This window comes from Hydra vulgaris, chromosome 09 (assembly GCF_038396675.1).
Source record: "Hydra vulgaris chromosome 09, alternate assembly HydraT2T_AEP".
Lineage (NCBI taxonomy): Eukaryota > Metazoa > Cnidaria > Hydrozoa > Anthoathecata > Hydridae > Hydra > Hydra vulgaris.
The window spans coordinates 36170001-36184537 of NC_088928.1; the positions used below are offsets into that span (position 1 = coordinate 36170001).

Sequence of the window (14537 nt, forward strand, 5' to 3'; positions counted from 1 at the left end):
ATTTGTTAAAACTCAACAAACTTTTCTCCAAGTAGTCAATTAATCATAGTGTAATTTATTCTTAAGCGTTTCGTGTAATTTATTCTTTAACGTGAAAATGTTTTACTAACACACGTTTAAGCTCAACGAAGAAATGTGAATACGAATGGAGACATGTGGATACCAAATCTTATAATTTATTTTGAATGTATACTTTATTATTTTACATTTGTCTAATAATTCACCCAATTTCAAATTTTTAAAATAAAAGTTAGTTACATACGATTGTAAAACAAAGCCATAAAATACTTAAAGCAAGAAAAACTATTTGTTGGAGGCACGGCTATCTAAAACACAGGCCTATTAATCGTGCAAACCGTAAAAATAACTGGAGGCCGATTAACTCACAAATATTTGCCGAAGGTTAAATATAGTTGTTTAAAATTGGAAGAAGAAAAAATATTTATTGAGACTTATTATGCCTTTAAAGAGTTGTGTTGCGAATTGCTCTACTAATTATTTAACAGATAAAAAATTTGGTAATCTGCTGTTGACAGATTACCAAAAGATCCAGAAGATCGTAGAAAGTGGCTATCTGCTATTCCAAGAAGCAACATTCCTGATAGCAAATACACTGTTGTATGTTCTGAACATTGGCCTATAAATTTCAAAAAAATAAATGTTTATGGTAAGGAAAGACCCTCTTCTCCACCTTCTATTTTTAATTGTGTTAAGTCCAGCCTTGTACCAACTGCACCTCCAAAGTCAAGAATTACAACTTCATCAACTTCTGGTGCAAGAAGTGTACAAACTGATCAACTTGAAACTTTCTCTCAAGTTGAAAGTGGACTCTTTGAATTTCAATGATGCGATTATTCATTACCAAAAAAACTTTAGAAGAGAAACCATGGCTGACTAAAAATAACATTTTTTTACTTTACGATTATGTTCATATATGGAAAAACATAAGAAATAATTGGATTACTGAAAAAACACAAGAAATTCAATTTAAGGATGATGATGATAATTTAATTGCAAGGTTGAGTGATCTTAAGAACCTTTACAACTTAGAAAGTAAGACACTTGTGACTCTTTCACGTTTAAATACAGCTTTTATCTTTCCAAAACCTGTTGAGCGACAAAATGTTTCTTTGTGTTTGAGAGTTTTTTGTGATGAAACTCTTTCTGCCTTATCAACACATCCTAAAATAGACCAAACCAATGTTAAAGGAACTGTTGTATTTCTAAAAATGTTTATAGACGCATGGAAAATTATTAATGTTCACAAACTGGGTGATGATAAAAGGTTAAGAGACCCATTGCGCTCTGTCATAAATTCAACTGATGATCTTCGTCTGCAACAGATACTTTCATTATCACAAATCTGTGAAGATATGGATTGCCATAATGGAAAAAATAGAATTAAAACATTGACTGTTGAAACATCTAAAGCGATAGTCCATACCTTAAAAGGACTAGTTGAGTTAGCAAAATATTTGTTAAGTACATTACACGAATTTGTAAAACTTGGTGACTTTACAACTGACCTTATTGAAAAGGCATTAAGTAAGTTATGTCAAGGTGCTGGTGGTGCTTATTTTATTTCGGTTCAACAAGTTTTAGAAAAAACTAAAATTGAGCACTCAAAACTACTTTTACAATATGATTCAGACTTTCGTGAGTTTAATGTTGGTCATACTTGCATAAACTGTCAGAGGCAACTAACACAAAAGGAAAGTGAAATATTTGATTCTTTGAAAATATTAGAGTCTAGTTTAACTGACTCTGTTAAAATGGCTTTAGTATACATTGCTGGTTACCTTCAATTTAAGATTGGTTATGAAGATCTTGACACTGATACATATTCATATTGTAATAAGTATGGTGCTTATCTCTTAGACTTAGATAGAGGTGGTTTAACAAAGCCAACTGACATTTTAAGTCAATTTACTTTCTTTTGTTATATACTTTTTATTGCACTGGATATGACTTTGCCAGTTTGTTTGCATTCCTTATCATACTACTTTCAATCAATCAACAATTTTTTTTTTGGTTATTTGAAGAATAATAAGTGTATGAAAAGTTGTAAAATTTTGTCAAATATTTTTTTAAATAATTATTCAAAGCTAAACACTCCACGCTCTTACAAGGAGCCAGCTCAAAAAATTTTAAAACTGAGTGATTAAATTAAAACTTGTGTTGTTTTTGTTGTTTGACTTATATAAAACTCTTTTGAATAAATTATGTTTCATTGAAATTTGGTAATATTTTTTCTTCAATAAATATAAAATAGGTATGCCTTTAGTTGACAAATTAGATAACAATTGTAATTTGTTAAAATAATTTTATAAATCAAAATAAAGCCTAAATTAAATTTTTACTAATCGGCCTCCAGTTATTTTTACGGTTTGCACGATTAATAGGCCTGTGTTTTAGATAGCCGTGGTTGGAGGTGATAACGAATGGGCTAAAAGTGGTTTGTAATTTTTATTTTACTATACCGAACTAGCAAAATAGCCGCAACTAGCCGTACACAAATTTGTTGTGCATATTTTTAATTTACTAGACATGCAAAATGATATTGCATTGACTATTTACAAATACAAACTGTCACAGTTTGCTTTGACACTCATAATTTTTTTCCCTCTTATTTAGGAGGTGACCATTGTTGACTCTGTTCCCGCGCATCATAACTTAGTTAACCCAGCGTATTTTTATTAGTCGAGCCAACAAAGAGTTATAGTTAAACCATATGTTGACAATGATTGCCACCTCGTTAGAACGCATTGACAAAGAGTAAAACTAAAACTTGAAGAGCTTAAATAAGCTATTTAGAACGTAAATAAACTTTTTAAAACGTTCTTTGATTTTCCAAAATTATTTTAAAAATAAATCAAGAAGTGTTATTTTGCAACGCATGCATTAACATGTATATTAAATTTTGCATATGTTTTATATATTATGTTTTACATATGTTTTATATAATTAACTTTACATATGTTTTATATAATAAATTTTACATTAAAATTTTCTGCGCCTTCTTTTTTAAACAAACGGATGTAATTTAATAAAACTTTGCAATTTTCTGCTTTAATATTTACTTATTATATTTATATTACTATTTTGTTTTTTAAATTTTTATTTTAGGTGTCCCAAGAGGTCCTTACGGTCGTATCACAGAGCACCGCGGAAGAGCATTTGAAAAGAAGTACACGCCTCCTTACCAATGTTGTAAAAGTTGCCCATAGGTGGTGTTAAACAACGGATCTCCAGCTTCTGAGCTAAGTGCACTAACCACTGTGCTACAGCTGCTTTTTACATTATCTGGTGTTTTTACTAATTATTTTATCAGGTTGTGATTTAACTCTCCTTCAGTAATTGACCAAATATCAAGGTCTTCAGAAGACAAGTTTAACTCTGACTAGAGGGTTATAACCTGCAACCACGCACCGGGAGCAAATGCGTTCAAAGAACAAAAAGATAAAGAGTGAAATATCAAGAATAACCATTTAAAAGATTGCATACAAATGATTAAAAAATAGCGTACAAATGGTTAAAAGATAGCATACAAATGGTTAAAAGAAAGCATACAAATGGTTAAAAGATAGCATACAAATGGTTAAATGGTAGCATACAAATGGTTAAAAGATAACATACAAATGGTTAAAGACAGGCAGCTATTATATTAAATATACGTCTGTAAAAAATTTACCTGTAACTGTGACTCTTTGTATTAACAAAATGAGGTGGTTTTATTAACACTTCAATTTCATTAATACTTTATAATAATATATTTCAATAATAATTTCATAATTGTTCTACCTGATGCTACTTATACTTCACAGTTAACTGATTGGGATATAAAATTTTAAAGATCTGTCAAATATGTACTTTTAGCTACGACGTTAACAAACTGATCAATACTTTCCTAGAATACTTTTATTTTATTAATATTCAATGATTATTAATATTTCAATAATTATTTCATAATTTTTTAACCTGATTAATGTAATTTTAATTATATCAAAACTTCCTATTGTTTACAGTTCTATATGCCAAACAGTAATACCAAATTTGTGATTCCACAATGTTTTACAAACAACGCATTTGCTACTTGTAGGTTAGCCCGATATCCGTTGTAATTTTTTGTTAAGCTAATGTGTGTGCAACTTTAAACGAAAAGCGCCACCATAATTTTTCAAAAGTATAACAAATCTCAACTTTTTAAAATTACTAAAATTCTTCTATATTTTAATCCTTTATTTAGATCACCATGAAGTTAATAACCAATAATAACATATTTAATAAATTATTGAAATAGTCAGTTTGTGCTTTATTAAAAATAAACGTCAGAAAAAAAAAGAAAAAAAAAAAAAGAAACTTCATGTAATCTTTAAACAACTTTATTTTACTTTTAGTGTTTTTATTTTTTTATTTTAGACAACACCATAAAACAATTTTTAAATAAAATAAGCATAAGTCTGTCGCGTAAATACATTCTATGGTTGAATAAGGCCGGGTAAATAGTAAAAAGTAATTGCTTTTACTCGTTTTTATTGCGTTTTTGGAGGAATTGTTCAGCTTTACGTGAATAAAAATTTAACCAAAATCGGTAAAAATTTTATTCTTGTAAAGCTGAGCAATTACTCAGCGTTTTTGGAGTAAATTGCTCAGCTTTACGTTAATAAAAACTTGAGCAATTTTGCTTAAACTTTTATTCACGTAACGCTGAATAATTAATTCAAATACGTTGAGTATATAAGCAATTGCTTTTTTTATTCACCCGACCTTATTCAACCATAGAAACTGATTTTTTTGGATCTCGTATGTGATCTCTTTTTTTCAAAAAACCGCTTTTGGCTTTTACAATGTTTATTAATAAACAATGTAAAATTTCAAAATTCAAAATACACTTAAATCAATTAAAGCTTTATTAAAATAATGAAATAGTTCAAGTTAAACGAATGCCAAAAATATTTTTAAACTGGTCGAAAAATATTTTTCATACTTACGACAGAAACATATTCTGAGCTGTGTCTGTTTACTTTTGTATCATTAGTACTAAATGTATAAGAACGTTCTCTTGGAGTGCACAAATCGCGCAAAATAGGGCTAGCACACACACCATAACGTTGACTGTATGATCTAAATAAAACTCTAACCTGTTTAAAAAATGAGAGCAAAAAACAGATAATGAAGTGAGCTCAAACATAAAAAAAGCAATAAAATTAAATAAAGGAGCAAAATTTAAAAAGTTAAAAAAACTTAACACATTGTGTTCAATAATAAGTTCAACACATTGCATACAATTTTCAACACATTGCATGCAATTTTCAACACGTTCAATGCGTAGTTCTAAACACACTGGTCATTACTGTGTTTTACATAATGCACAACATTATACGTCTAACACATAGTTCAGATTATTGTGTTTAAATGTTCTGAAAAATCAAAACTTAAGACATTGCTGTACCATCGCTAGTTATCAACTCAAGGATTGTAAAAAGTATCTATAAGCTACTGGAAAAACTACTTTTTGGGACTGAAAGTACTATGTTTTTTAAAACCAAAAGCAAAACTTGATATCTAATATTTAGCTTAAAAGCAACTGTAAGAATAAATAAGAGCCCAATAGTGACCCTCTTTAAACTCACCATATTTTTAGTATGCTGATGCTATTCATACTACACTCTAAAAAAAGGTGGAAATGTTTACCTTAGGGTAAGATGTGTGATATACCCTTAGTAAGGTATAAAATTCTACCTTCTAAGGTAGAAAATTATATCTAAAAGAAAAAAAATTGTATGACAAACTACTATTTTTGATATAATTTTCTACCTTGAAAGGCATAAAAGTATACCGTACTAATAGTATATCATATATCCTACTATAAGGTAAAAATTTCAATCTTTTTTTTTTTAGTGTAAAAGGTAAACTTCTTAGAAAAATTTTTAAATATTTATATTTTCTGTAGATATTGAACTTTGAAGTTCAAAAAACTTTTAGGAATATTGACCAAATGGTGTCGAAACCCTTTTTAAACTTGAAAATAGAACAAACTTTTCAATGAGTATTTCACTTGATTATTATTTATTAGTTTAGAACTAAAAATAATAAAATAGACAAAGTAAACATTTTTGTAATTTTTAACCTTCATTTTCACCTAAGACCGCAAATATCCCATAATTTTTTTAACTATCGTAAATATTAATCTAGTATAATACCTAAAAATGGAAACATATTTATAATAAATAAGGCTCAAAGTCCAACATAAAAACGTAGTTAAAGTCGATTAATGCAATTCATGTGATCTTTTAATAGCTAAAGCCCTTGGCTTACAGTATAAATTTATTCTCAAAAATGAGTATTTTATTTTATTTACCATATTTATAAAAAATTCCTATGGGGCATAGAAATAGTAAGAAAAATTAACATAGATTAAACAGATTTCCTTTTTGATTGAGAGCCGCCACCTGTAAGAATCATGTAGAACTCATTAGTGAGCCATTTTAAAACTGTAATTTTTTTAATATACTCTTGCTATTCAGAAGATTAATGCTACAAATTTACTTGTTCTCTAAATAAGTCCAAAATTCGACAATTATTTTAGATTTATTGACCAAACGGTGTCAAACGCATTTTCAAACTTAAAATCAAATAAATACTTTTTCATATTATTATATATTAGCTAGTTGAGACCTAAAAAAATTTAAAAAATAAATGGTAGACAGATTGTTTCTCTAAATATTATGCTTTGAAAGTACGCATAAATTGATTTTTTGTTAATTTGAATCTTTATTTTCATCCAAAGGTTTGGTTTTTTATTTTTTTAAATTTTTTTTAAATCTACATCTAGTAAAGTACATAAGAATCTAAAGGGTTACGGCTGTTCATTTCAACTTCTTACTTTATTATTATTTCATAAAGTTTTTTGTTTAAGTATTGCACTGTTTACGTTTTTTTTTAGTTTATCATTATGGTATTAACTTAAAATTAGTACTTGTACTATCTGTAAATATTCCATGAAATGTAAAATCCATTTCAGTATACATTTAATTTGATAAATAACGTTGTAGAGGTGGGGGAAGTGGGTTAGAATTATGTGATTAGGGGAAGAGAGGGTGTCTAAAAACTTTACAATATGCGTTACGTTATTTATAAACAGCCCCTTAGATGCAAAATCTAAAACAATACGGCAAATATTATTTTTAATCTGAAAGTTAAAAGAACTATGCTCAGGTTTCTTTTAAATGATAATTTTTGAAAGCTCAGGTAATAAATTTTAGGAACGATCCTATATTATAACACGCTTTTTTTTGAATTTTTGAACCCTTCCTCTTCATGTCACAAAGTGTCACAAAATCTATTTATCTCCCCGCCCTTCCCCTTCTCACTTCACACACATTCTTGTACAGCGTGAAGTAATTTATGAACAGCTCCTAAAATTTGTCTTACCTATTGGTATTTTTTATATTTTGAAGTAATTCACTAAATCAAGATTTATAATTTAAAAAGACTATTAAAGACTTTAGATGAAAATGAAGATTGTGTTAAACTAAATAATCAATTTTTACGTACTTTTGAAGCATGATGTTTAAACAAGCATCCTGCCTGCCATATATAACTAATCTCTTTCTTTGGTTTCAACTAGCTAATATATAATAATGAAAAAAAAAAAAAAACCTTAAAAAAAGTAAAAGCGTTGTTTTAATTTAATAAAAGTATAAGCATTTATCTAGAAAAAAAAACAAAAAAAAACAAGTTTAAAAATGCGTTTGACTCCATTTGGTCAATAGTTCTAAAATATCTAGATCTAGATATTGGATTTCAAAATTCGACAATTATTTGTTTTTTTACAAACACAGAGAACAAATAAATATTTTAAAATAAATATTTTAGAATTGATCTTCAAGAATGAATAGCAACAGCGTATTAAAAATAAAAAACAATTCTTAAAGAGGCTCACCAATGAGCTAATGAGCTCTGCCTGATTCTTACAGATGGCGGGTCTCAATCAAAAAAATTTATGTTAAATCTTTGTTATTTTTGTATTACTATTGCAATACCCCATAAGGATTTATATAATCATGGCAGATGACACCATTTAATCAATAATTCTAAAAACTTATTAAAACTTAGTTTTATTGTCAATATTATGTCGTAATTCATTTTTATACCATACTTTATATATGCTAAAGAAATCTATTATCATTTTGGAAAAAGTATTAGGAGATTTTTTTTTGCACCGCTTCAGACTAGTTGTTTTCTGTAGTTCCTTTTTTTCACTAAAATAAATGCGTATGAATAGTTTAGATGCTGTTTCACTTTCAGCATCTAAACTATGAATAGTTTAGATGCTGTTTCACTTTCTTTGTTGTGCAGAAAATAATTCCAAATAGTGGTTATGCTGTTAAGCTTAATGAAATTTGACATGGTATTTGAGTTTGAAGAATTAAAGAAAAAATAAAAACTTATTAACTATTTTTTATTATTTTAATGTGTGTATTTAAGGTGCTATAAGTGTTACTTATTTGGCCAAAGCCGGCATTGAACCACAGACCTCGTGGTTTTGAGCCAGAATATTAACCACTGCGCTACGGCTGCTCTTTTCAAAATTGATATTATTAAGGCTGGGCTGTAAAGTAACCACTAAATAACACAATAAATGAACGGTTTAATGGAATTACTTATTTTTTTATAAAATTTACGTTAGGTTTAAGGGGCATCCATAAAGTACGTGCGCAGTAAAACCACTGGTTTAGGATCGACCTCTATTTTTTTTTGGCTTGCAGTGTTGGTTTTAAATTTGGCATAGAACTAGGTTTTAAGATAATAGCAGTCTTTAAATGAGTATTCAGCTTGATGTCTTTATGAATGGTGGTGTATTCCAGGGTTAGCCGTTTGTAGAAAAAGTTGTCTTTGGCTGCAGCATCTTACTGTTTCTTTTTCGTAGTAGTTTTTGTGGCCTCCTTTTTTAGATTATATACTAGTGAGACATGTCAAAAACTCAATTTTGTTACAAATTTTTGGATAAGAGCTCTACTTAAATATCTAGTTTTGAGCGATGTTTTGTTTATTTTTTGTTATAGAAATAATAGTTTTTAGCGATGTTATATTTAGTTGCTACAAGTAAAGTACAAGTAAAGATTTCATGGTGCAACTGAAAATTCTAGATTTGATCTGATGTAGGTTTTTTTGAGACTGCTCTAAAGTTATTGTTTCCAGAAACAAAAATATTTTATCAGGCTCTGACACTTTTTTGCTTTGTGAGCGAATTAGATCGTTTGTGAGTTTAACTTCATATTGCTTTCTAATTTGACAGCTAAATTTCTTTCTGAATTTTTGCTGAATAATATCTTAAGATCTTTTTTGTCTACAGCTATCGTTGTGTTTGTTTAAAGTTGTTATGGTTAATATGTTTTATCTTGTATTTTGAAGAGCTTAGTCGTATGCGCCACCTCGACCGTTAGGTTACTTAGTCTTGATTCAGTCTTGTTGATTTTTTGTTACTTTTCTTACAGGCTAATTTAGGCTATGAGTTTTGTGTGATAAGTAAACATTTTTGCCGTAGATTTTAGACTTTCAACTAGGTTATGAATAATAAATAAAATTGGACCTAGAACAAAAATTTTGGGATTTTTTGTTCCCAGGCTCCAATAATCTCAATGTTTTGCAAACCATCTTTTTTGACATAAGTATAAACATATAAATGTTTAAAGTTTGCTTTATGTCTGGAAGTTAGCTATCTCAAAGTCCAAAAAATGTTAGATCCTCACCTGAATGTATGTGCTTATTGCATCTGGTTGTGAAGTTTACAATTTAAATATTTTTATGGCGAGTTTATAAAACAGGTTTTAAACCAACGAGTTATGCTTTCAATACACACAAAAGCAAAAAAAAAATATCTTAAGCTTGTAAAAAGCAAAAAAAAAATAGCTGAAAAAATCCAAAACAAGGATTAACGTTTTAATTATATTGAAATCAAAGTAAAATTTTCTTAAACTCGCGTATATAAATTTTAAATAGATTTTACGATTACAAATAGAATACGAATGCAATTTTTGATTTTATAAATATATTGTCATTATTTTCGCAGTTAGTTGTTACTTAATTCAAAATAGTTGTTGTGATATCGCGAGTAAGTGTAATTTTTACTATAACTATGTTTTTGTTGCCATGTGATAATCATGTGATAATGAAAATATTTTCTTTCAAACGAGTGTACTAAAAGTAATAATGATATAAGTTTTGAAACTTAATAAATATTATTAAATAAAAATAATAACACATAAAAAATTTTAAACAAAGTAAACTTTTTGTTATTATTGGACAAATAGTATTGATAATCACAAAAACTCTAATGATTTAAGCTGTTGCGTTTTAAAGTGTTTATATATGAATTAACGCTTGGCATCTCATAAAACTTTTCATTATTTAGGTCAAATTTTAACATAACCTTGTTCCAATTAGGGTCTAAAAATTTTCCTTTAATAATTAAACGCTCAAGAATAACGAATAAAATATATTTCTAATTGATGGACTGACCTAAATTCTCTGAAAACGCTGCTTAAGCCAATACAGATTAACTTCAAGTCATTCAAAGGATTGAATAGTTTACGATCGCTAGGTCGCTTTTACCGCATTTGCGTAACTTTACTTATCTTTATATGATACTTTATATAAAGATATTAAATAGATTTAATAATCATTAGCTTGCTTTAGTTAAATAATATAACTTATTTATCATAATGATTCTTTAATTATTAATTAATTATTATAATAATTCTAGTTTGTAAAAAATATATAGCACTATTTATTATAATAATTAATGACCTTTTTCAATTGATTTTGAAATCAATTTTAAAAATTGTCAAGATTTATTTTAATTTGCTCTAATGATTGTATAAATATATATTACAAATGATAAAAACATATTTTTTTTTCATTACCTTCTTCTAACGCCGAGGAATGTTTGACTTGGTTTATTGTCTAGAAAATCAGTTTCCATTGGAACCTGCAGAAGGTTTTCTTGTAATATTTTGGATCGATTTATGGGAATATTCAGCATCAATGAGAGATAATTTTTCTATATTGAATTATTTATATATATATATATATATATATATATATATATATATATATATATATATATATATATATATATATATATATATATATATATATAATAACTATATGCATATATAAATATACACATTTACTCAACTTTACCCCTTTTTTAATGTATATCATTTATATATTATGCACAGTTTATATACGAGATATATAATTTATAAGTAATAATATAGTTTATGTATAATGAATATAAATCATATTAGGAATTATAAATCAATTAAAGATACCTCATTGCTAGAGACTTCTCTTGAATAGAATTCATTTGCTTTGTATGTCAAGTTTTTTGTATTATAATACCATATTACAGAGCTATCTTCAATTGCTGGATATGTGAAAAACCTGTCACGACTTTTAAATATGAAATTGTTTTTACTAAAGTTGTTTTGATCTGAAATTATTTCGTATTTTAATTTAAAAGGTTTGCTACTCGTTTCATTATAGATTTCATCGACCGTTTGAAAGAGCTGAGCTTTTGCAACGTTCTATTTAATAAATAATACAAATTGATCAATAAAATATCAAATTTTTCACGCTCATTGTTTTGCATATATGCGAAACAATGAGTATAAATAAATTACTTGAAAACCCTCGGAAATTCATAGAATCTAATTTAGTTCTTAATATAAAATTTTATGAGCAATCACTATATAACTCTCCGTTTGACTGATGCGCCTTCAGAATTTAATTTTTTATCATTCAATATATTTTATTTTGTGATAAAGTTTATTATATATTCGAAGTAAGGAAGCTAAAACTTACTTTAAATATGTAAACCAAAGGCGAACAGAATTTCTCTCGCACGTATGCATAAATGTCAAGCCGTTTAAACCGTTTAAAGATATACGAATAATCAATGATTATTTATAGTTTAAATAAATTTTTTAAGTTCATAATGTTTGATATAAATCTTTCAGTAAATTTATATACACAAACACTAAAACTAGATTTAAAATTAGTTTTTTAAAAAAGAAAAACGATGCGTTATAAAGTATATATTCGTTAATGAAAATGATTAATGCTTGCCTGTGAAAAAATCTAAAGAACTCCGTTGAAAGTAGATATAACTATTTTTAAAATATATTACGAGAGATCAAGTCAATTCTTTTCAAAAATCAAAAAAGTTAATAATGCTTTACCTTATTTATTTCTTTACCCTGAATGATCTCAATATATTGCTTTTAAACTTTAACAACTGAGCAAATACTTATATATTCTAAGCAACAAGTTTTTGTATAAAGATACCTTCGCTTGTTAATAAAAAAATGTTATGTATGAATGCAGTTCGCTACGTTTATATTGCCATTTTTAAGTTTATTTAAAATAAAGTAACTTTAAGTGGGTTTTGTCTCCACAATGACACTTGAATTCTTACTTTTTAAGCTTGTTTATGTTATTAAGAGAAAAGATACAAACCTAAATTTATTTTGTAATTGTATTTAGGTATTTATATTTTGAAAAAAAATATTAGCATAGCTGGCAAAATACTTGCAGCTTTGTAGTAGATTTTAACTTTTAAAAGTAAAATTAAAAAAAAAAGTTTTAACGTTTAAAAAATCATTTAGCATATAACTTTTTTTTATTAACCTGAAAACAACAATTCCAACAACGGCTCTGAAAAAGTAGCATCCAAAAACTCTATATCAATATACAGCTAAGAACACTAAAGTTTTTAAAATGGTTGTAACACATGTTTCTTAGATGCTGTTATTCTAATATTTTTGATGAGTGTTTATTGTTTTGTTTCAATTGTTTGTTATTTTTGTTTCAATATACTGTCAAACAAGAATGAAGTTTTTTAAAATAGATTTAAGTATTTGACTTACATTGTCCAACGTTTTCATTCCACTCTCATTTTCCAATATGCCAAAAACGTTGTCGTCAAAACTTTCATCCAAATAGTTATATCCGACGGTTTCATCCAAATATCCGACGGTTTCATTATTTGCTGCAATTAAAGCTTTTCTGACAATGATTGGTGTATTACATGATATTTCAATATAATCTTTCATTTTAAAAAAGTCTATTTTTTTTTGTTTAATTTATTTTAGCGTTTTGTTGTGTCTTTAAATAATTTTTTCTTCTTTTTTTATTAATATTTAAAATAAGTTTATTAAAAAAAAAAAAACTCATCAAATAACACAGTGTATTAAAATTTTCTTTGAAAACAAGCTTACGGAATAAATGTTTTTTTTTATATATTGAAGAATAATGTTTGCGGAAAAGATTTTCTTTAGTGAATGCAAAATCCTGAATGACTTATTGACACGTTGAATGATAAATAACCTTCTAATGAAACCTGAATTTTTTTTACTTTGAAGCAGCGGTAAGCAAACTATCGTTATAAAAACGTTTTTTTAAATATAAGTTTGTAATTTTTTTTTTTTAATTTTATGATTTTTTATTGCAGTAGAATAATACTTTAAAGAGTTAGGTAAACAAAGAAATTTATCAGATGAGCGCCAGTAGAGTGTAATTGACCCTCTAAGCAAATTAAGTAAAATTACTTTGACTACGTAACAAATTGTATAAAAGCTATGCAAAAGAACCTTTGTAAAAAAAATGATTCAGAGAAATACTATGGGATCCTAATATATTGGTACTGTGTGCAATTATCAGGCGCTTTATACACTTAAAAATAATGGTAAATAAGATACAGTTCTCATAGGAACTGTAACTGGCAAAGACAGTTCTCAGAGGCAATATGAGCTTTGACGTCTGCAGCAAACTAAACTGATTTTGATACTAAAACACTGCTACCATTTTTTCTGAAAATTGCTAGCTGATGACATTTATTATTCTTGTAAACTATTTCTATACTAACGTGGAATATTCTAGTTCACATTGGAGTCTATGAAGAGCATTTGCATTCTTTATGTCCTTTTTCACAAATAACAAACGTTTCTGTTGGGTTAGATCAGTACCTATTTCTTGCTTATATTTGAAGCTAGTATTGCTATATATGTAAACAGTAAACCTTTTCATTGGCTTTTGCTAATTATCTTTTTCATTACAAGGTTAGTCAAGATCGCAAAGTAATTGCGTCTCTTTTCAACCATTATTGGAAGTAATACATTACAGGAAACAAATTTGTTTTGTTTTATTTCAGATGAAAAAAATACAAAAAACGATATCGAATATAAAAAAAATTAAAATACTCCTAATATAAACAAACTGTAAGAATTGTTTATTACTTTTTAAGGTGGCCGCCCAGTAACCACAAGATGTGATTAACACGTCTAAAAAATGTATAACGTATTACGTTTTTTAGACGTGTTAACCATGTCTGTTGCTTACTAGGCATACACTATAATCCAGAAAATAGCAACATTTATCTCTATTGTTTACCAAGTCTTTTACAATACGTTTTAGACATACGTTTTTGATTGAAATATATTTGAATTAAATCTATTCAAAGAAAATCTAAA

The 14537-nt window shown here is 27.2% G+C and overlaps 1 protein-coding gene across 6 annotated transcripts in view; it reads right to left on the reverse strand.

Moving 5' to 3' along the window:
* LOC100214995 (rac guanine nucleotide exchange factor JJ) overlaps positions 1 to 13328 on the reverse strand; it is a 65298-nt gene extending 51970 nt beyond the window's left edge. For 2 of the 6 annotated variants that reach the window (XM_065805542.1, XM_065805541.1), the window contains exons 1-4: positions 12936 to 13328; positions 11340 to 11594; positions 10929 to 11065; positions 4992 to 5124 (exon numbers count right to left, since the gene is read on the reverse strand). In XM_065805542.1, the coding sequence (XP_065661614.1) occupies positions 4992 to 5124; positions 10929 to 11065; positions 11340 to 11594; positions 12936 to 13121 (711 nt within the window). In that variant the 5' untranslated portion in view covers positions 13122 to 13328. Of the gene's footprint in view, positions 1 to 4991; positions 5125 to 10928; positions 11066 to 11339; positions 11595 to 12248; positions 12522 to 12696; positions 12813 to 12935 lie in introns of those variants that run through there. The other 4 variants (XM_065805544.1, XM_065805543.1, XM_065805548.1 and 1 more) reach the window with 4 other exon arrangements.
* Positions 13329 to 14537: the final 1209 nt, after the last annotated feature.